Source organism: Thermobia domestica, chromosome 10 (assembly GCF_964235325.1).
Source record: "Thermobia domestica chromosome 10, izTheDome1.hap1.1, whole genome shotgun sequence".
Classification (NCBI taxonomy): Eukaryota; Metazoa; Arthropoda; class Insecta; order Zygentoma; family Lepismatidae; genus Thermobia; species Thermobia domestica.
The window spans coordinates 130,922,069-130,946,396 of NC_137463.1; the positions used below are offsets into that span (position 1 = coordinate 130,922,069).

General features: G+C 37.7%; 2 protein-coding genes across 2 annotated transcripts in view; both read right to left on the reverse strand.

Annotated features, from left to right (window-relative positions):
• Positions 1–383, reverse strand: part of LOC145662083 (phospholipid-transporting ATPase ABCA3-like) — a 314,987-nt gene extending 314,604 nt beyond the window's left edge. The window contains exon 1 of the mRNA XM_081727423.1: positions 123–383. Coding sequence (XP_081583549.1) covers positions 123–303 — 181 coding nt within the window. The 5' untranslated portion in view covers positions 304–383. The remainder of the gene's footprint in view (positions 1–122) is intronic.
• Positions 384–17,661: 17,278 nt separating this feature from the next.
• Positions 17,662–24,328, reverse strand: part of LOC145661604 (phospholipid-transporting ATPase ABCA3-like) — a 1,415,399-nt gene continuing 1,408,732 nt past the window's right edge. The window contains exon 19 of the mRNA XM_081726924.1: positions 17,662–17,759. Coding sequence (XP_081583050.1) covers positions 17,662–17,759 — 98 coding nt within the window. The remainder of the gene's footprint in view (positions 17,760–24,328) is intronic.

The window sequence follows — 24,328 nt, forward strand, 5'->3', positions numbered from 1 at the left end:
TCCACAACCTCAACTTTCAGTTAGTTGTAGTGTGAAATTCTCCAACACTCTTTACTCTTAAACACTCGAATAAAGTGTAAATATTATAATTCTTATCGTAAATATTAGAGTTGATTACTTACCAATTATTAATGATTCTACTCTTTCAATTTCATCCAATATACTTAAATCATGAAGTTTCTTTTTCCTCTTCTGTGCCACTGAAGTTCTGGTGTTACGTATGGCTGTGAGGAGTTTTGGGAAGAATTTTATTTCGAATAAATACAGAACCATTAAGTATAAAATTGCGTCAACGACGAACATTATAATTGGTATTCCTAATCCAAAATATGAGAACACAAAGAAATGTTCTTCAGATGTACCATAATTACATTTAATTATGGAAATGTTATCTGAAAGTAACGTGCAGAAATAAAAGTTAACATATTTTCTAAAGTCCACTTACTTATATTTGTAATCGTATACACTAAATATTTAAACCAAAGGTTTACTTAAATGAATGGTTTTAATAAATATGTTCAAAGACATCTCATGGGAATCTAGTGAGAGCGTCCGCATACCAACAAAGAGTATCAGCCTTGTTTAAGTGTAGCAGAAGCTAGCTACCACATCAGGATCGAATGCAGTTACTCTTTCTATTCCAAAGCAAACTCTAACATTGTATGCTATATCCTAATTGTGACTTTTATCGTAGTACCACGTCCGAACTTTTAAAACGGCTATTTTTCTTTACTATAGTTTTAATGAACCAGAATACAATAGAGTTTCAAATAAATTATTAAAATAAAAGAACATCTGAACGTACGGACATGAAAAAAGTAGACACACTTACATAAATATCTACATACAATCTCAGACATAAGCACACAAAAAGAGTAGACACACGTGAAATTTTAAAATAGTTTTACAGAACACAAAAACTAAATTTTGTAATCATCTTCACCACAAGTGACACAAACATATTGACCTAAGCGTAGCTAAATATATTTGATGGAGGATATCTGTCCAAGTCTAGAGTTCGAACTATCGCAAATTTTGAAAGGAATGGCAAGATCAAATTATTATTATTTAATATTTTCTATTGTGTTTCTTATTTATATATTCACTTCTTTATGGTATTTTGTTTCTCAATTATTCATCCTTTTCACTAGAATATCTTAACCTGATTGTAGTTTTCCATTATTTTTTTCATAAAAATAATAAAGTATTTGGACCTTCCTTCTCTGACCCTCCAAAATTGAAAGCTTTTATGGTATGATATCCAACACAATCAGTGATTATTTCAGATGATTTCCCACGGGAGAGGAGGTTTTCAATATCCTGTGTATCTGGGTTGAGAACAAAAGAAGGTATGGCCCGAAAAGGAAATTTCGAAGGTCCAGGGAACATTTCCTTCCAGCCATTCTCTTGAATTATTACTAGACAAATACTTTCCTTTGGAAAACGCAGAAAAGCTAAGCTATTATTATAATCAGGACCCTACGTCGCTCTCTCACACATAATCTAATCGTGGTCCGGTGCCTCACGCTTGCATTTCTTGTTTGCATACAAAACCTAGCTGACAGAAACCTTGCCTGGCCAAAGCCTCGAGGCCCAAAATCTCTTCTGACTAAAACATCACCGCCCCAAATTTCGCGCCCCAAAATCTCGCCGTCCAAAACCTCGTGTCCTAAAATCTCGCTTTCCCAAAAATCTCTCCTAACGAAAACCTCGCGGCCCTACCTGTAATTAGTCCTATCTCTGTAATTAAGTGTTTTCGATCAAAGTTAAACATGAAAGTTTTTCTTTTTTAAGGTCCTGAACATGCGAGTGAAGTTTGACGGTTGTTTTATTCAGTGTGGTCACCCAACACGTCAAATCAACTGTAGATCGTGGATTTATTTCCATTCATTTTAAACCTGTCAATATTTTACGCATCTAATCTGAACATACTATTTAAATATATTATTATTATTATTATTATTATTATTATTATTATTATTATTATTATTATTATTATTGTATTTTGTCATTCTTTTCTGTGATAGTGAAACATAGAAATGCAGGGATTTCTCGGACACAGTGTACATGTGGTGGCAGTGAATCGCATATAACACTAAAAATCGTAAATGCAACACATATTTTCGGTTGAAGTTCACTTTAGGAAGATTAATTTGATTTTCTTTTAAAACTAATGTTTTGTACCTTGGAAAATGTGTGTACCCGTATTTATTTATTTGCAAATTTTAATAAATAAAACTCATATAGAACATTGAACGTTGCGTTAACACATTGAAGGATAAAGACTTATTGAAGCAGTAGCGGTTCATATGGGCTAGGTATTACCCTAATGGTAATGACAAGAAATTATAGTATTTTAGATGTTTATTGCTACCTGCAGAACTCTTTCTTCCCAAAACGGTTATCATATGTTAGTAACATTATAACAAGAAAAAAAGATTTGTTTAAAGCTAATTTTATAAAAATAACTTATTTATATTTCAAAATATCGTATGTTTTAATACTGAGTGGGAAATACCTCACACTTCCAGTTGTCACAAAAAAAAAAAAAAAAAAAAAAAAACGTCGCAGGTGTTGTATTAAGGGACTCGTGGGCCTTAACAGATTTAACGCACTAACGATGTTATCTACACAAAATGACTATATCACCATAATAAAGGTAGCTCAATCCAAAACCGTTTAGAAATTCTTCAGCCTTTCTTAGCATAAAGAATTGAGTATGCGAATAGGTAAATAGGTGAATAGCACTTATCAAAGAAAATGTTATATATTACGTTGTTTGTTCTTTATTATACTTCTAATCTTTGCATGACAAGGTTTTCTGACTGCGATTTTTTATACAATTTTCTTAAAAATCAAGCAGCAATAATAATGATAATATTGTAGTAAGAGTAATAATAATAAAGTATTTTCATTCGGTTAGCCCCTCTTACTTTTTGTCCCGCGAGTCGCCACAAGTGTTTGGAACCCACGTATCACAATTTTTGTTATCAGAAACTAGAGAAGTTACATAGCAACGGGATTATGGTGTTGCCAAACGATTGACAGAGTTGATGAAAGGAAATGTGTATATGTGGTTTCATAATGTTCGTTTCAACTCAAAAAATATGTATCTTAATTTTGACCTCCACAGGATCAATACTTTTTAGATAACTTACATAATTATCGTGAGAGAAAAGACCTGACAAATTTAATTTTTACATTGATTAAAATGCACGACAGTCTTCTTGTTTTTAGGGGTGATGTTTCACTACTCAACGTAGAGTATTAAAATTTCCTGCAGCTCTTGTATGGTATTCCCTATTACAGTATTGACAAAGAAAGAAAAATATCCATGTATATATTTTCTTCTGTCAATGTATTCATTTGAAGGTCAAAATTAACAAAAAGTCCTGAGATATATTTGTCAGTCTGTTGTTTAATACTAAAACTACATGGAATTAATTTATACAAGAAGTACTACAAGGGTCAATTTGACTTTTGTGATTACAAAGTCTACCAGTGGAAACTGAAATTAATATTTATTTTTAGATAACTTCAGGAACATGTAATACATCAATAAAATATGCGTCTACTTTCCGATTTGTTATATAAGCAAAGAAAGTTGTACAACTTTCCAGAACATTCTACCTGTATTCTGATTAGTCTATATCGAAGCGTATATTTGGTAGATCCAAGAAACACCCATATATGAATAATATAATCTTATGGTATAGCCAGTACTTTTTTTGTTTACAATTTGCAGATTATAATGGTAAAATTCATTCGAATTTGTCATGTTTTACATCAAAACTAGAACTTATCATAGTGATAGGATTTCATGTTAACTTGGATCAGATGGGACATACGATATCATTTCTATCCACTTTCATGTATGATTTATGGATCTAATTTTTTTGACACATCTGTCATTAACCGCTACAAATTGGTAATGCTGTTTGTGGAACTTTTTAGGTAAAAGCTGTAAAGGACATTTTCTTCCAGTAGCCTTGACCTATCATTTACGGGTCATCTAGTCCTGAATGTATTTTCCAATTTTTGTTTATTGTAAAATGAATCCGTTACGAGTTTCACAAACAATTCATAATCTGTACGTTAATAAGAAGGGAACTTACTACCACTATATCATTCTTTACAGTGGCGTGCTGTTAGTGTTATATCGTTCACAGTTTCGAGATCATTTCTGGTATACAGTTCCTTATTATGAAAATATATCGAAACTGAATTATATCTTATCTTACTTTGAACAGCAGCAAACATATTTATTTCATCATTTTTTTAGTTATCTAGCAATTTGAAGACACGAAAAGAAGTTGTTATGTGGTTAGGTAGTCCGGAGTGTGTAAAAACATTTTACAATTTACAGAACTACATGTTTCTTGGTGAGAGAGATGTGTATGAGTCTCTGTTCATCTATCTAGTAAATATGAAGAGCTATTTAAAATATATTTATTCTTCACGTTCGAAATTTGAAACCATTCTCCTGCTCACCACTCATGAAGTGAATAAGCAGTAGTAAAAGATATCGCTCTGGCTCTTTTAGGTAAATCCTCTTTTTCGAAAGAAAACCAAGAAATTATGATAACTAATATTTATGATTTACATAGTACGATTAAAATAAAGAACAGGGTGTCCCTGGAGAGCAAACTATAATTTATGTTCAAATACAAGCATGTCTCATATTTCTGAGTGGCCAAAATGACTCTCTGATAGCTCTTCAAAAGTTTTAAAATAAAAGTAACCTGAAACATTCTGGACAAAATAAATGTCGGTTACAGCATATAAATAACATTTTTTGGCAACAGCATATCATCATACACGTCTTTCATAATACAAAGGCAAGTTTTGCAATATTCCACAACTTTAACATCAGACGCGTATATACGCAGTGAACGACCGAAAATACAAGGTCTAACTGGCCCAAGAGGTATTGTTGCATGATTAATATTTAAAACAGAGACCACCACTTCAGTATCTTTATCAAATTTTAATGGCAGTGAGAATGAGTGCTCAACAACATCTGCTAAGTGAACATTAGTCTATGACTTCTAACTCAGGCACAACGCTGCAGTAGCAACACAATATATTTATCATTCGAAAGATATACTATATACTGTACTATCTTAATAATATCATGCATTAGTGAACCAAGTGAGATTGATAATATAACAGGATAACATGAGACCACACTCGGTTCAGAAAACGCAAAAAATTGGAAAATTGATTCCATTGAACCGATGCTACAACTCGCATACAATCTCGACCTTTCCTCTTCAGATTACTACCTGTTTCTGTCCATGTGAACTTCCTAAAATGAAGTTTCACTAACCAGTATCATCTAGAAGTGGCAATGACTGACTTCTTTACTTTAAGGACAAGACGTTGCGTCGACGTGGGATAGAGGAACTGATGGAAAGCTGGATGCAGGCAGTCGAAGACGTGCGATTGTACTTGAATGTTAATATTCTTTCATTCTACTATAGTAATTACACATGTGTCGTGTACCAGAATATTGCAAGAATTACAGGTATGACTTACTCTTTTTGACACCTATTAAATTTAACAAAGTGCAACTTGTTTTAATAGTCGTAGATTCATTGATTTAGTTGTCACGAACATGTTACTCTCGAAAGTTAAGTTTTCGTTTGTAGTACTTTCTTTTGTACTAATGTTGGATACTTACATAGACCCTATATAATTCAGTTGGTCATGAAACCATCTTTTCTTCTCACTGACTATGAGAACATGATTCATAACGGTACGAAGAAAAACCGAAGTAAACCACTGTAGAATATAATTATTCCCACTATAGGAGGACAAAATTAGTCACACTATCACTATTTACCACAAGAATTAATACCACTTACCATAACATTGACTGATTACTTCAGTAGCATTGTCAGTACATAACTTAGACCAAGACTCAAGTAGAATATTACAAGCCCTTTGCTTGAAAGTTATTGTTGTGTAGCCAAGAAGAGAATAGAAAAATGAATAGCTCGGAAATATACAAAGAGCGATTGTAAGTGGATATGGCAGTAAATATACACCACAAACTGTAAAGTACAGTAGTAAAGTAAAGAAAATACAATGCATATTACTTAAGTTCCTGAATAAATTATATTAATTATATTAGTATTATGAATCCCTGATTATTCGGGACTGAATAATTGAACATACTATAGAGCAATATAAACCTGTATAGTTTTATACTGTAGTACAATACGGCCTTTTATTTCGCAGAATGTCTTATTATCCGAGGTTAGGCAGGTTCATATTAGTTCGGATAGTTTGTCTCTATTAAATTAAATATGAGATCGTAGGTTGGTTGCAAGATATTATTAGTGCGTGTGACTATGAACAAAAATTTAGTCCCGTGGGCACATTAGTGATACAGTATTCGGGATGGTGTCAATGAGGAGGTCTGGGCACAGGTATTAAGAAAAGTGATGGTGGACATCTGGGTTGTGCGACTGAGGCGGGGAAAGGGTGTTTCAATATGACCGCTGTAGCGGAAGTTTTTCACACAAATTATACCATATTTCAGGAAGTAATGCTCCGATTACAATAAGATTTGGGTCAAACTATAGGTTTTCAAAGTCCAAAAGAACATATTTTGTCATAAGAGCTATGTATAAGCATATCTAGTCTCTGTTTGACAACCGCACTTAATGTTGAAGATTTTTCTAACAGTTTTTTATAACGGAAACAAGAGCTTTTGCTATATAATTACTTATTATTATTATTATTATTATTATTATTGCAGTTCTACGTGCGTTCATTAAGCTCAAGACGATGAATATGTTTATATTCATGAAATGCTTTATAAATATTAGCAGTTGAATATTAGGTGGCGCCATGTGTTTGTACAACTTTAAAAATAATATTCAACATTTCTAAGTACAGCAATAAGCACATTTGCTATAATTTTTTTTGTTAATAATGTTTTAATTTGATGCAAGAGCAGTTTTGTAAAATTTTTATTTTATAAACTTGAAGATGTCACAATTATTTCAACAGTTGCGATTTTATGACAAATAATATGTGTATATAAAATGGGTAATGATTGTGGTCCATACTTTCCCAGATGGCGTAGTACAGCTCTTGTAGTGAGGCATTGTTGCCAAGTCCAGGCTGTGTTTATCGCATACGTGTGGACGCACGGTGATCCGAACACAGTTGCGGGCGAGAGGCTGCAAGAGATTGAGGGATTCTCCCAAGTGGAAGCTAGCTGAAGTGCACAAGTAGTGCATATTTTGAACTTCATTTTCACTTTTTCATCTTCATCCTATATTCGTGCTTCAGATCGGTTATCTTCATCGCTTCATGGATACTGGACAATCTCCTCCACCACCTCTGAAGATGATCGAGAAGCGGAGAAATTGTGATAAGACGTCCACCGACCCAAGTCCCGAGCGTTCTCGTTCTCCAATCCACGGGAAGAACCTGGCACCATCAACTAGTTCACCACCATCGAAGAAGAAACATACCGACGCACATAGCATATCAAGCTCCGACGCTGATTCCGAACGGCTTATCATCGACGACGATTTTCCTCCTCTGCAGCCTATCTACAGCTTCCTACTGCAAAACTATGATCCAAAGTACAGGAATTCGAAGCTCTTGCTCCAGCAACTCCTCAAGTATCGTCCACGCTCCGAGATTTCACAGATAGTGGAAACACGAAATAGATTCATCATCAAAACAAAATTGGCTAATTTCGCAAAAACCATCAGAGACAAGCACAGTTTTGAAATCTTCGGAAAAACTGTAACCTTAACTTCTCTCACCAACAGCCGCTACAAGCAACCACCGCCACCACGTCAGCCACCCACCATGTCCGTCGTAGTACGAGGAGTTGACCCGTCCGTAACCGATGACGAAATAGAGGCTGAACTAAGAGAAGAAGGCTATACCTTTAAAAAATGCATCCGGATTCGCAACAATCAGGGACCTACCTACATGGTTTGAATTCTGACAAACTCCCAGGATACTATCAACGACCTTCTGGATAATGGTGTCTTCATTTTCAAGAAGAAGCATCGAGTTGAACCATCCCACTCACTACGACCACTTCCTCTCAGATGTGAACGCTGTCAGGAATACAACGTGCATCCTACTCACCGCTGTACCAATCACCTCAAATGTGGATATTGTACTGGACCTCATCCTACGAAAAGCTGTCCGAATTTGCAACAAGCTCCAACTTGCAACACCTGTCATGAACGCACACATCCGACGTACAGCTACAAGTGTAAATCTCGACCTGCTCCAGAAGAAGACAAGCCAGAACTTGTGGTACCGCTACGAACTCATGATGCTCAAAACCAAACCGTCGAGACATCATCAGAGCCCGATCATTCAGTTTCCATTCATCAATTATTAGCCTTTGTCACCCTCACTCTTCAAAACGTTCATCCTTTTGCACGCCCATTAATGTTACAACACGTACAGCACGCAGCTCGCAACATCTTTCACCTCGATTTTCACGCAACCTACAATGGCCCGTACGTACACTTTCATGCATCTCTACTTGCTACAACTGTTTAACTTCATCTTGATCATGGATTTAACTATGGCACTTATATTTCTATTTCTTAACATCCGCTCACTCTTAACTCATAAACTCATCTTTGAACAACTCCTACACGAGGAACAGGTTAACACATTCCTTCTTAATGAAACTCGTCTCACTCAGAAACTCCATTGCAAACTTCCTGGCTATCAACTAATTAGACACGATAACAACCTTCCTGCAAGACAAGCCAATGGCGGCGTAGCAATAGGATTTTCCGCTCACATACCGTACCGTATCCATTCTCCATCTCTTGCCAACATTCCTGAACATCTCTAGTCATCACTCTTTATTACAAATCCTTATGTGTCACAGTCGCAACTATCTATGTTCGACCAGGTCATTAAATTCCTGTAGCATTCTTTCGATATATTTCTAATCATTTCCGACATTACCTGATCTTAGCTGATATTAACATACATAGCCGCTCAGACAGAGATAAGACAGCTTTTCACAATTTCATTACTACTTCTACTACAGGCATAATCCATCCACTTCCAAAACCAACACGTCCCGAATCTAACACTACCCCTGACATAGCTATCACATCTTCATCACCTTCACACCGCATTATCATCGACATCCTCGATCCTCTCGGTAGTGACCATGTGCCTATTAAACTCACTCTAAAAGTTTCCACTCCTCCTATCTTAGACTCACCGCCTCCACGACTAATCCCTCGCTATGATAAAGCCGACTGGTCCAACTACCGAACCTATTTAACCAATGCCCTTTCAGCAATCACTCCCCCTTCTACTGAAGATGAATTATACTCCACTCTCGCCTCTATTACCACTCATATACAACTTGCATCCGAGCAGTTCATCCCTCATACCACATATTCACCTGATCGTTCTAAACTCCCTCCTCACTATCTTCCCCTGATTAAACGTTCCCGTCAGTTTTATACGGAATACATTCGCACTGGCAACCGTGAAGCTCTTCAGCATCATAGAGCCCTACATCGCACAGTATGTAATTACCTTCGAGCATACAAATTACGACAATGGATTAAAACCTGCAATACCCTTTCTACCACATCGCACCCTTCGCAATATTGGAAACGTTTCAACGCATTAGCTGGTAAATTTACTAAAACCTCATATCCTATTCTAAGTCTCGATCAGGCATTACACACAGACCGCGAAAAGGCTAACGCTTTCGCTTCCTACTTACAGAAGATCTTCACACCTCTACCACCCGCCCGACATTTTCATCGTCATCCTGTAGACCATTTCAACTTCAATTCACCACACCTTCAACCCAACGAGACACACAACCTACCCACTCATAAAGCACTCACTGCCCCCATCACTATCACAGAAATTACTCATGTCATCACTCATAAACGCAATACCGCTCCTGGAATTGACAACATTTCCTATCGACATGTTAAAGAAAGTCCACCACTTCTGCTCACTCTTCTCGCCCTCATTTACACCTTTATCCTCCGCACCGGCTATGTACCTGCTCACTGGAAAACATCCAAAGTTCTCATGTTTCTTAAACCCAATAAACCTCCTGGTAGTGTTTCATCTTACCGGCCGATACAACTCACTCCAGTCTTTACAAAAATCCTCGAGAAAATCCTTGTCAAACGCCTTCATGTTCATCTTTCTCATTACCATCTCTTACCACATCATCAAGCAGGCTTTCGCCCACATTTCAGTATCAACGATCAGCTTCTGCGGCTCATCAACTACATCCATAATCAGTATAATACCGCTAAGCCATCTTGTCTGGTACTCTTTGATTTAGAGAAGGCATTTGATAAAGTGTGGCATCAGGGTCTGCTTTCAAAACTGCTCAACTTTCGCCTTCCCATCGCATATATCCGTTTTATTTATAATTTCTTGTTCGGCCACCTTGCTTATGTTTACATAAACCAACAGTCCTCTTATCCCATCTTTCTGCACTCCGGTGTTCCTCAAGGTTCTTCACTCTCACCTCTATTATATCTACTTTATGTAGCCGACATGCCTCCACTCCCTCACCATGTTCACTTATTTCAATACGCTGATGATACAGCATTGCTGGCAACTGGCCGCACTATACACCAAATCAACAAAACCTTACAACCAGCAATAGACGCGTTTGTTCTCTGTTGCGATAAATGGCGACTAAAGATCAATGCCGCTAAAACACAATCTATAATCTTTCTTCCTCCTAAGAAACGCTCCAAAATTCACCGTAATCCAACCTTACTTCAGATCACCGTTCACGACACCCGTCTCACAATCTCTAACACCGTTAAATACTTAGGACTCACTTTAGATAGGCACCTCACATGGAAAGCTCATCTCCAGGACATCACCAAGAAAGCATACAATCGACTTAACCTATTAAAGCGTCTTACTGGCACTACTTGGGGTCTTTCTGCGGAGCTACTATTAAACACTTATAAAGTCTTTCTTCGGCCGGTGCTTACTTATGGACATCCTGCTTGGGTCTCGGCACCCCTCTCATATTATCGAAAACTTAAAATTCTCGAACGTCACGCTCTTAGAATTGCATACAGAATCAAACTTCCCAGTCCTACTGCAGAGCTCTATGATCGCATGACTTTTCCCCACATATGGTTCCATTTAGAAAAACTCCGCCTCCGATACTTCCAGCAACGCCTCTCTTCTCATCATCCACTCCTCGTAGATACCATCAATGCTCACACCAATTTCGATATCGCTCACCCCATCACTCATTCCTCCCTCTCCCTTCTCTTCACGATGTATCATTATTCCTTACCACCAAATCATCCAGATCTTCCACTCACCCGACCATTCCTTCTCGATCACCCTCCATCGCATATCATACCCTCATCTACTGCACAGTAACTCCTCTGTCACTAACAGGGCTTCCCACCGTCCATCATTAATGCTTGGATTAGCCCCCAAGCGAGAAGAATAATCGGCATCTGTCTATTAACAATAGCGTATGTGTTGTGTCGTCTAACTGCACGTCATCTCATCACTATCTCACTCATCCTCTCATTGTCATGCAACCTACCTACAGTACTTTCACTAATGTATATAATTCATTGTACAATTTCCTCTCCTCTACATATGATTACGGTCGTAAAGATCGTAATGTCCTAATATATATATATATATATATATATATATATATATATATATATATATATATATATATATTTAGAAATAAAGTTATATATTTGGTCTAGGAATTAATTCGTGCGGTTGGTACGCACACATTGAAGCTGTAGTACAAACACAAAATACATAAATACCTTAAGAAAAATATTGTCCATCGCTAGCCACCACTTTCGCCCATCTGTCAGGCAATGTACGGATTCCGTGGCGAAAGAAGTCCTCATCCTTGGAAGCGATCCAGTCAGAGACCCATGTTTCGATATCTTCTGAAGAAGTAAACCGCTGTCCAATCAAATCGTTGTTCATGCAATCGAACAAGTAGTAGTCCGAAGGAGCAACGTCTGGTGAATACGGCGGGTGGGGTAAAACTTCCCATCCGACATTTTCTAAATAGGTTTTGACCGGTTTTGCGACATGTGGGCGAGCGTTATCATGTTGAACAATAAGTTATCATGTCTGTTCTCCTATTCTGGTCGTGTTCTGGCCAGAGCTTGCTTCAAACGCATTAATTGTCGTCGATAACGTTCTCCATTCATAGTTTCACCCGGTTGCAGCAGCTCATAGTACACCACACCTTTCATATCCCACCATATGCACAGCATAACCTTTGCACAGTGAATATCTCGTTTTGGTTGTGATGGACCTGGTTCACCTGGTTTCACCCAGGCCTTTTTTCGTTTAGGGTTCTCGTAATGGATCCACTTCTCATCACCCGTAATAATTCGATGCAGAAACCCCTTTCTGCTCTGTCGTTGAAGCAGCAATTCGCAAATGGTTTTTCGTCTTTCAACGTCTCTGTTTTTTAATTCATGTGGAACCCAATGTGACATCTTTTGAATCATTCCCATGGCTTTCAAGCGTTTGGAGACTGTTGTTTGATCAACGCCTAATGCTGCTGCAAGTTGTTCCTGCGTTTGACACGAATCCTGCTCGAGCAATGCTGTCAATTCTTCGTCTTAAAATTTTTTTGGCTGTCCAGCTCGCTCTTGGTCTGCCAAGCCGAAATCACCACTTCTAAACCGTGCAAACCACTTCTGACACGTTCGCTCAGCTAGAGCATGGTCACCATACACTTCCACCAAAATACGATGACTTTCAGTCGCACTTTTCTGCATGTTAAAGTAATGCAGCAGGACACCCCGCAAAAACACTTTATCAGGCACAAATTGCGCCATGTTCACTTAACTACAAACTGGTGTTGTTGACGCTTTAATCCACTGCCCTATACTACGAACGATACGCGATGACAGGGGTTTGCAACACATGTGTGGATACACGGAACTGTGGGACGCTCCGTTCGTTGCGCCATCTCTTGTCCACCCGCACGAATTAATTCCTAGACCAAATAACATTAATGAATATCCCTTAGCCCATCTCCCATTCCTTTCCACCTGTCTCTTTACTTTACTTCCCTTTCCCCATGGAGGGCGTAACCCTCGAGCGGGTGGCTAGCCCCGGCTAGCTAAAAAAAATGTGGTCCAATGCACATTAATTTGCCTAATATTGTAAAGGGATAATAAAAGAGGTGTCCTTCCATATAGAGCGAGAAGGCCGAAGAAAGTTCTTCAGAGGTAAGAGAAGGGACGCAAACGTGCTTTTTCTCTAGGTTTTCATGATTAGTAAGGTGCATACGAAGTACCAAACCATACGAGTGTTCGAGTGTATCAGAGACAATGCAATCTCTTGTGCAAATTGATTGTGGAAGTCGTAAGCGTTGGAAAACTGCTCGACCTGACTGTTTTATCTGTGAGTGTTCAACGAGAGAGGAAGTAGTGCAAAATCCAAGTGAACAGACATATGCAGTGTTATCTGAATCCATATTCAGCCTTGCGTCTTGGAATGATAACGATGGTTTACGTCTTTTCCAAGCTCTCCAGAATGATGTTTCTGCTTTGAACTTGAAATCGTTTGATGTTCAATGGCATTTATCTTGTTACAAATCCATAACTCACAAGAAGAAACGGGATTTGGCAGAAGCCCGCTTTGTAAGGCAGAGTCAGTATGGACAGGATGAAAGCCAAGGACCAAGTAAATAATCCGAAACATTGGATGATCAAAGAGTAAGATGCACTCACCAACGCATACCTACTTATGACAAATACCGGTGCTTCTTTTGCGATAGCAAAGAAACTAGAAAACATCCCCTTCGTCATGTTTCATATGACACTGGTGGATCCAATCTTCGGGAGGCTGTAGAACTAAAAGGGAAATGATACGTGGATGGTGAGGATCACCGAATGTTTAAATCCAACTGATGCTCACGCCATAGATGTGCGATAATATCCGAATTGCTGGGCGAAAAATTGACCAACGTGTTGCTTCGAAAGCATGGAGGGAGTATGGATTATGTGCCTAGTACAGCATTAGTTGCATCTGACGTTGAATTTACTTGGCTAGTCGAGGAATTTCTTCAAGCTGGTAGTGTGGCTTGTATAGCTGACCTTGAAACTACTTATCTCAACATATGTTCTTACAATGGCGTGAAAGAAGATGAAATTCTCAGAACAAGGGAACATTTGAAACAGTTCCTTGCAGAAGAAATACCAGATATAGACTTCTGCAATCCAAAGCAAAAGAATAAACCAGAAAGAGTGACTTTGAAACGAACAAAAGATGCAGCAGTTGCAATTCTCGAAGAAAAATCCAAAGAAAAAACCTGAAAGTCCTGTTTAATGCTGCAAAAGTTTAAGGAAAGAAATACTTGAAGCTGAAAAGTGGAAGTTCTCTGGCTCTTTAACGCGAACGAATGAGGTAGTGCCTGATGAACTGTTACTATTTTTCAAGCGGTGTTTGTTAGGAACGGGAACTGTTACTTCCAATGAAAAGCGTGTTCGTGAAATTGATGAACGTGCTGATCGTTTAGCACAAACGTTGATGTTCGAGTGTCTTTCTCAACGCCAAGCATCTTACTCCTCAGCAGCCATTCGTCATACATGGGAATTACCACTTCAAGTAGCAGTAGGACTATCGGCACACCAATCTATACGGAGTGCGCAAATAATAAATCTTTTGCATGAACGTTGTCTTTCTGTGCACTATTCCCGTGACATGGATATCGAAAATCAAATTGCAGAGTCAGAGCTGAGAAGATTGAAAGAATTCAATGGTGAATACATCCCACCAGACATTGAACTAGGAAAATTTATCCACTTTGCTATCGACAACATTGACTTTCAGGAAGACACGCCAGACGGAAAGGATACGTTACATGGTACTGTACTCGTAGCATATCGGATACCAAAGAACACCATCTCGTCGGAACTGCATACTTTGCCAACAAGTGAGGGGAAGAAAGATATTTCTTACAGTCTATATGAAATGGTAACATACAATTTACCGAAGAAAGTACATCCAGCAAGCCACGTATTAGTCACTAGCATCCCATCAGACTTTTACAGACAACTACTAAACTATTCCTACCAGCAAGACCTGCTTTGGGCCATGGCAGCAACATCAGAAAGTTACAAAAATGTAAATAACGATTTAGCACATGACGGTGAACGTAATCAACTGCCATCATACTTCACATGGTCTGCCCATAATTCTCGAATTTCCTCCGTGAAGCCAGAAACACAAATTTCCGTGCTCCCGCTCATCCCAGCAACACCAACTGACTGTTCAATTCTGTCAAGTGCTATGAAACACTTCGAACGAATCAGTCAGCATGTTCAAAGCCAGTGTGAAGGTGTTGTAGTATCCGCTGATCTAGCTATCTATAGATCTTTGAAATTGATGCAGATGTTTCGTTCAGAGCAGAAGTGGGTTCTATTGCCAGATGATTTACACATTTAAATGGCTGAATTACGAGCATTAGGAGTGTACATTGAATCTAGTGGAATTCCAGAAATGTGGATAGAAAGTGGTCTGTACAGTGAATCAACAGTACAGCGAATACTAGAAAGGAAACCAATTCGAAGATCATTTCATCACATTTCTGGCGTTGCATGTTCTTCTGTTGGAGGAGTTCCTTAAATACAATGAAGACGTGAAACAACAATGTGAACAATTAGCTGTTGATCTTATGCATGCTTGGAGAACTAAAGATGGTCCTGGTGTAACAAATGTTCATTCTCGTTTGCAAAATATTATGGATGAAAAACAGATTCGTGAAAAATTAGAAACTTATGTAAACGAAAAAAGTAAGGATAGTCCCACTTTCTGCATGGTAAAGAACTATATGGATATGGTTCGATCACTCTTGGCTTTCACGCGGTCAGTTCGTAATGGCTCTTGTGAACTGCGATTGGCCTCTTTGTATGATTTTACCAAGTACTTTTTCGCTCTTGATTTGCGTAACTACGCAATGCTTATCACATGGCATGTGTGGGGAATGGGCTTATTGTAGAAAGAGAAGCCACGTGTGTGGGAGTAATTGAAAGCTGGCAAATGGACCCCAAATAAAAGTAACGTTCCTTTCTGCAGCTTAGGTGCTGATGAGGCTCTAGAAAAGGAAACCAAAGATGAAAATCTTAAGAGGTATTGTCGGTATATCTAGAAATCGCAAAACGTTGAATAAGTTCTTTCTAGCTTCCCCTCTGCTGGCAAAGGTATCTTCAACTTGCAAGGGACTGTTATCCATTACAGAATCAGAGAGAACCCATCATGAAATAAGTGAAGCGATATCCAGAAGACAGGTTCGGTGGCTGAAAAACTTACTCGAAAGTTTTAGAGCTTTCACTAACCCTTTTCAACAACAAGATAACGCCTTAATACATTTGGTAACTAAAGCTGTGGCACCAGACAAAATGAAACATGATGTATGTGATATGCCTAACATTGGAGAAGCACTGCGTGGTAAATTTGTCGAAGAAAGAATCGAAACTGGTACTGTCAATCTATGGAATACCATACACCAAACAAAGTTACAACTGTGGAAAACAACGCGGAAGAGAGTTAGAATTTTAACAAAATGTGGTGTAGTCGAACTGAAGGAAGATGGGCGTCTGTTCAAACGTCTCATCGTTCTCTGCAGGTCACGCCAAAACACTGACCTCAGGGAGAGTATTGGCACATACGAATTGTCTGTGGTTCCGAGAGCACTTTTTGCACCCGATGGTGCAATGTTTCATATTAGTGAGAAAAGCAAGTTAATGCATCATCTGGAAGACCTGGTAACAGACACCTTACAGAGACAACTTGTACTTCACCATCTTCAGATTCAGATGTGACTTCAGATACATTAGATTTCTCCGTAGCTATTGTTGATGGTATGGCCGAGCTACAATCATTAAAGTTAAAACAAGCCTTGTCTTGATTTGGCCTTTCAATACAGTCAAATGTTCTTGTCAAAATATGATAATTCATCAGAAATACACATTGTGTTTGATACATACAAAGAAGATTCGCTAAAAAGTGCTACTAGGAAACAACAAACTAGAGGACTTACTCCTGTAGAAAGAAAATCACACCCAACATGTCTATAAAGTCCGTGCCCCTTCCAAAACTTCTTTCGCACGTCCGAAATAAGGAATACTTAACTGCCCTTCTCAGTAAAAAATTTGATAGAATTGGCTTCCAAATGCAACAAAATAATAATAATAATAATAATAATAATAATAATAATAATAATAATAATAATAATAATAATAATAATAATAATAATAATAATAATAATAATAATAATAATAATAATAATAATAATAATAATAAGCGTTTCCTATGGGACGAATGCAGAATCTACATTTCTGGATGTTGGTGATCTCAAAAGCACTCATGAAAAAACTGACACCAAGTTCTTCATGCACGTTACTCTTCGCTACGAGCTGCTTCAATTCTGAAGATATGTTCTCCAGATACAGATGTCCTGGTTTTAGCAGTCCATAGTTATCCACTCGTAGCAAAGAATTCTAGTTTTGAAGTCATTGGTTCAAGGAAAAGAGAAATCCCATTGGGCCCTATTTACCAAGCTCTTGGGCCATCTCGTGCTTCGGCTCTTTTAGGGATGTATGCCTTGTCAGGGTATGATACAACAGAAGCCTTCTATGGAAAGGCAAAGACTACATTCTGGAGACGGTATATGGAGGCAGATGAGGACATCTTAAGAGCATTGGCTTCACTCGGTGATACAAACGACATCACTGAAAAATGTATCAAGAAATAGAGAGATATATATGCACTGTGTATCTGCGTTCAAATAAAAACATATACATCGCCTCATTGAAAGACTTACGCTGGTGGTTTTTCACCCACAAACAATCAGACAGCAGTGGATTGCCTCCTACTAAGGCCGCTCTGCGTCCTGCCATACAACGAGCCTACTATCAATGCCTTGAGTGGAAACCCTTGTAGCTGAACCTATACTCCCGCCTCCTTATGATTATGGACGGAATCAAGGTACTGAAGCACCAATTCCAGTATTCTGTAACCAGCCTTGTGCTCCAGAAGAACTGCTAGATTTAATAAAGTGTTTCTCCTCGCGTGGCCGTTGTCAATTTGCATGTGAATGTAAGTGCAGCACAGGCGTGCACAGAGATGTGCAACTGCTTAGCTGATGAGAATATGTGTGATAATCCTAATAATAGTGAATTGAACGATACACTTTCAGGCAATGAATGTTCTGATAGTGAGTGAAAATACAACAAAACGGAAAATAAAGATTTTGGGAATGGCAAAAATTAAAATTAAAAAACAAGCTTATATTATTATTATTATTATTATTATTATTATTATTATTATTATTATTATTATTATTATTATTATTATTATTATTATTATTATTTCAGTTTCTATCTTTCACAATTTTTCGTGTTTAGTGCTTATATTTCCACTGAGCATATTTTTTAATATTTTAGATGTAATCGAATATTATTTTTATTTCATCCACTAATGGTTATGTATATAGGAGATAGATATAGATATAGAGATATAGACATAGAAAGATATTATAGAAGTGTGAATTAAGATTTCAACAATTTATCCAATAAGAAATATTACTGCGGACAATACAACAATGAATATATATTGTAAAAAAATGTGTGCGGCTATTAAACGGTGACTGAATATTGCCATACACAGTTCTTATGGCAGATTTTGTTCTTTTTGACAATAAAAGCCTATTAAATTTAATTAAAATCGGTGCAATACTTCCTGAAATATGGTCCAATGTGTGAAAAATAGCCGCTAGGGCAATCATATTGAAACACTCCCTCCTCCAGACCCAGTCGCACAACCCAGATGTCCACCATCACTTTTCCTAATACCTGTACCCTAACCTTTTCAGTGACACTAGCCCCAATACTGTATCACTAATGTGCCCACGGGAATACATAAGAAGACCCACTATATGGTATCTCCTAAGAAGTGAAAAGTTGTTTAATCAAACATATCTAACACTGGAGAATCCACTTCTAACTACTTGACCCAAGGAATGTACACTCATGTCCAAAATTTGTCGCATGTCTATAAATAATGTTGGAGGAGTATAATTTGATAACGAATTTGCCCGGTATTTCTTATAATGTTAGTATGTGTATAATCGGCAAAGACATGTATGTGCCACATTTCATGTCAAAAGAGCAGTAAATAAGAACAATAAAATGAAAATAAAACTTTCTTGTCCATTTAGCAACATTTTGTTTTACTCATTCTAATTTTCGTATTTATAATTCTTTTCCTACGAAATTTACCACAAATATACATTTCCCGATTATACACACAGTGTCAGTATTAAAAGTACCCTGCAAAATCATTATCAAATTATATTCTGACAAGAAGACAGTTATAGATATGCGACAATCATTTTGGACATGAGTGTAGGCCTACATACTGTACTGTCCTCAAGTGTATACTGCGGTGGCCATCTTCATCCGCCATTTGATTTGGTTCCTCATGTCGCATCGTCTTTTGGCCCTAGATATCGTCGCAGTAGCGACTAGTGCTGTCGAAATAGGTTTCTGAAAAAAGTGAAATTTCATAAACCGAAATGTCGGTTTTGAAAACCGTTTTTGCGATTTCGGTCTTAAAAACCGCATTTACGGTTTCGGTTTAAAAAAACGCTTTTGCGGTTTCTGTTTCCAAAACCGTATTTGCTGTTTAGGTTTTGAAACCCGCTTTTGCGGTTTCGATTTTGAAAACCGCAAATGTCCCAAAAATTCGACAGCACTAATATCAAGTAACGACGAGAAATCAGCAAAGAATATTTCCACACTTCGGCTCACAGTTGCCAGATGGAGGGAAATTTCCCTCGGCGTAGGGAAAAAATGCTCAAAATTTGCAGAAGGTAAAGAAGATATTTTTTCTTAAAATGTCTTAAAGTGTAGGGAAATTCTTGGTGAATATACTTTTACAATTAGCAGAATAAAAAACAAAAAGATGCAATTTCTCACAAAGAGGCACGGCTATCGTTATTGGGTGAAAAGATACAGAATAAAACATGATCGGTGTTTCCACACGTATAAACTATTGCAGGTGTCTGGGACTTGCGATAAGAAACCAGTCAACACGTGCAAAACAACAACATTCACATTTAACGGAGTGGCAACAAATCAACAATAAAATTCTGTATTACGATCGAGATTTTCTTTCTTTCTTTACTTTTTTTTTAAAAAAGGGAGGTGGTGCTTTTTTGTTAACAAGAGAAAGAATGGCAGTACTATTTTTACAAGCAAGAGGAAAGATAATAATAAAAGATCTCAGTCTAAGTGGATGAGATTAATAATTGAATTTCATGAGTTGCATGTGTAGTGATCTTAAATAGGGATATACCTTATTTTATATTTCGCTTAGTGTTAGCTTATTACCCGATTTTAGCGGATACCACCCGATTGGAGAAAATTCTAAGTGGACTTAGTTGATAAAGTTTTGGTATATTCAACGTAAATCGCTACACTTCTGACAATCTCAATCGCGATTGTGTTAAAATTGGATCGCGCTCAGGCTTATTCTCTGGGCTATCTGAGCAGTGCGCGTGTGCAGGGCCATTTGGTAATAAGAGATCTGCTCTAATGCACAATGGTTTTCTTTGTGTAGTTCATGTGTTTTTAATGTAATGTATTGGAGGTTCTATACGAATGAATATTCGTTTGTAGATGTTGTGACAAACATACTTGAATTATTCATGCCTTCATAAGCTACAAGAATGCCGAACGACAATTTCAAGTGTAACTTTAAAGACTCTTATTGAAGCGAATTTACGTTTCTTAACCAGGACAGAACTCAGTTTGAAGCAAAATGTACACTTTGGAAAACTGTTTTGTTTGAAAAGTAGGAAGCAGGGAAGCAAACTGAATCTCCCCTGATTTTTACATATTTTGTAAATTATACCACGAGGAACACGAATCTGAAGGACTTTTAACGTTCCGAATTTCGGAACTCGAGATATTCGAACACAAAGTGACCACAGAAGCAAAAAGTACCCTATTTGATTTATATATATTTTGTAAACTAGACCACAAGAAACACGAATCTGAAGGAATTTTGACATTCCGAATTTCGGAACTCGAGATATTCGAACATAAAGTGACCACAGAAGCAAAAAGTACCCTATTTGATTTATATATATTTTGTAAACTAGACCACAAGAAACACGAATCTGAAGGAATTTTGACATTCCGAATTTCGGAACTCGAGATATTCTATCAAAATTGACCACGTAAGCAAACTTGACCTTACCTATATTTTGTAAACTAGACAACGAGGAATACGAATCTGAAGGAATTTTGACATTTCGAATTTCGGAACTCGAGATATTAAAACTTAAAGTTTAATATAGACGCTATCTATCTATATGAAAAAACACAATATTCTTTATACGAAACATGTGTCCTGTGAGATATATAGAGGTAACCAAGAAAGTTCTATCGTTTTTTTTGTGGAGGTCTGTGTTCAATTGGCCCTCACACCGTGAGTTGAATGCGAATGAAGATAAGGCGAGGTCAGTTGTTGGTGTGAGCATATCCGACATTCTACCTGGTTGTGGCAGTTCAGTTACAACGTGAACTTGTGTAAGAACAGAGTGAATATGGAACCTCCACAGAGCGTCATAAGGACGTATGTGCTGTACGAGTTCAAACCTGGGTCAAACCCCACTGCAGTGGGTCGAAAGATATCTCAGGCCTTTAGTGATGGTGTCGTGATTTCGCAGACAGTGCAAGAGCGGTTTAGCAAGTTTAAGGACGGTGACGAAATACTCACGAAAGACGCACCACATGTGCCGGAAGACCAACACATGTACAAAATGAGGTTCTTCAGGTAGCAATTAAGCTGAACAGTGGACAGACATGTGAGGAACTGGGGCTAACATTCAATGTTAGTGGAGAAATCATACGGCAGCATCTCCACCAACTTGGGAAGCACTACAAGTTGGGTCTATAGATCCCAGATGATTTGTCTCCGGGCCAGAAGGCTACACGAGCAGATACCTGTGATTCTTTGCTGTCTCGTATGATGAGAAGTGGGTCCTGTACGAAGCTCCACGGCGTCCTCATCTTGGTTAAAATCCCACGAACCTGTTCCAAAACAGCTGAAATCAGCAATACAGCAGAAAGTCCTGCTGTGTGTTTGGTGGACTGCTCGCGACATCGTGCGTCGGGAACTGCTACCGGATGGTCAGAGAAGAACATATGCAACTGTCTACTATCAGCAGTTTAGCCGTGTTCAAGAAAAACTCAAAACCCTGGACCCAACACTTCTCAATCGCTAAGACGTTTCCCCTTTACAGGACAACGCTAAGCCCCACATGGCTAGAATGACCCGGGACACTATCCTACGCCTTGGATGGGATACACTATTGCATCCGCCATACTCTCCGAACATTGCACCGTCCGATTATTACCTGTTCCTTTCCTTGGACACTCACCTTAGAGGACTCCAGTTGAACTCTGTAGTAGAGGTGCAAAATGCACTTGAAACCTTCTTCACTTCAGGGAAAACTAACTTCTAACAAGAAGGAATCCATATCCTTCCCGAACGTTGACAGAAGGTCGTTGATATTGATGGGTACAATTTTTGATCTTCCCGGTACGTCTTATGTGATATATCGATGCTATAAGGTGATAGGTCAAACAGCGAAAGAACTTTCTTCGTTACTTTTGTACATATTATATAAAACTAATGTATAAGTTCTAGTATCTCGAGTTCGGGAAGTTGGAATGTCAAAATTCCTTCAGATTATTGCTCATTTGGTCCAGTTTACAATATAAATAAAAATCAAATGGGGTCATTTTTGCTTCTGTGGTTACTTTATGTTCAAATATCTCGAGTTTCGAAATTTGGAATGTCAAAATTCTTTCAGATTCGTGTTCCTTGTGGTCTACTTTACAAAATATATAAAAATCAGATGGGGTCCAGTTTGCTTCCCTGCAGCCGAAAAGTGCATTAGAAGTGTCATCAAAGAAATAACTTAAAAAAAAAAAAAAAAAGCTGCTAAGGATCCCAGGTCAGTATTTGTAACACACAAGTTCACATCAGTAGTTACGGTTTAGAACACCTCTCTTTTCTGATTTTAAAATATGGCAACCCTAATGTAGCTGTGACTTGTACAACCATAGAACTATCCCTTACGCACAGTGCTGCACATATTACCATAATAGTCTTGGAGTGAATAAAAAAGTTAAAACGCACATATAAATCAATACATTTGTCTCGATTGATAGATGCTTCTACAGTTGCTAAAAGGTGTAATTAAAAACAGCAAACATTGTTTCTACTTTGAAAAGGATAAACATGGTTTCCCTTATAAAACCGCAAACACGGTTTCAGGCGGCTTTCGCTTACGGAAAGAGCTTTTGCGGTTTCCGTTTGGAAATCCGCTCTTGCGGTTTCGCTTTCGAAAACCGCCTTTGCGCTTTCGGTTTCGAAAACTGCCTTTGCGGTTTCGCTTTTGAAAACCTCATTTTCGGTTTCGGTTTTGAAAACCACACTTGCGGTTTTCGGTTTTTAGAGAACCGGTTTCTCAAAAACCGAAAACCGCAAATGTCACAAAAATTCGACAGCACTTGTAGCGACCTCCTTGACGCTGTGCAGCTGCCAATTACTATTTGAAATAGTTCTTTGCTAGTAAAGTGTTCTTTATTATTATTATTATTATTATTATTATTATTATTATTATTATTATTATTATTATTATTATTATCTTCCGTAAACATTTATAGTAATCAGTAATTAAATAACTAAGGTTTTCTAATGAGATCGAGATAAAAAAAAAAGAATGCTATCGCGAAACTATAACGCTTTTCCTTACATTTTCCTAGAAACATAAATACCGTATAATATTAAATTACTTTCCTGTGACCTTGTCAAGACTATTCTTAAGTATCGAATGAACGGTGTACTGATAAACTTTGTTGTAAGGAAAGTTGTGTTAGATAACTTCCTTGCAGAAATGTTCAGGAAGCGTTTTGTTCATGCATGGACACTGGAAGCAATCATACAATCAAATCCAGTTTTATAAACTTTTCAGGACAAAAGTACGACAGAAAGACATCCGTAGCACGGTACCTGTCAGAATTAAGATAGGGAATAGGCCTAATTTGCTTGTGAAAAGGATCTTGCTAGATACAAATGGATTAATTCTAAGATTTTATTTCGATGATAGTCACAAATAGGCACAAATTCGAATGAAGATCATAAAGAAGTTTTGAGAAAAGCGTTAACTAGATTAAACTAAAATGGAGTTATAATATCTAGAAATAAAAGTATATCTTTATAA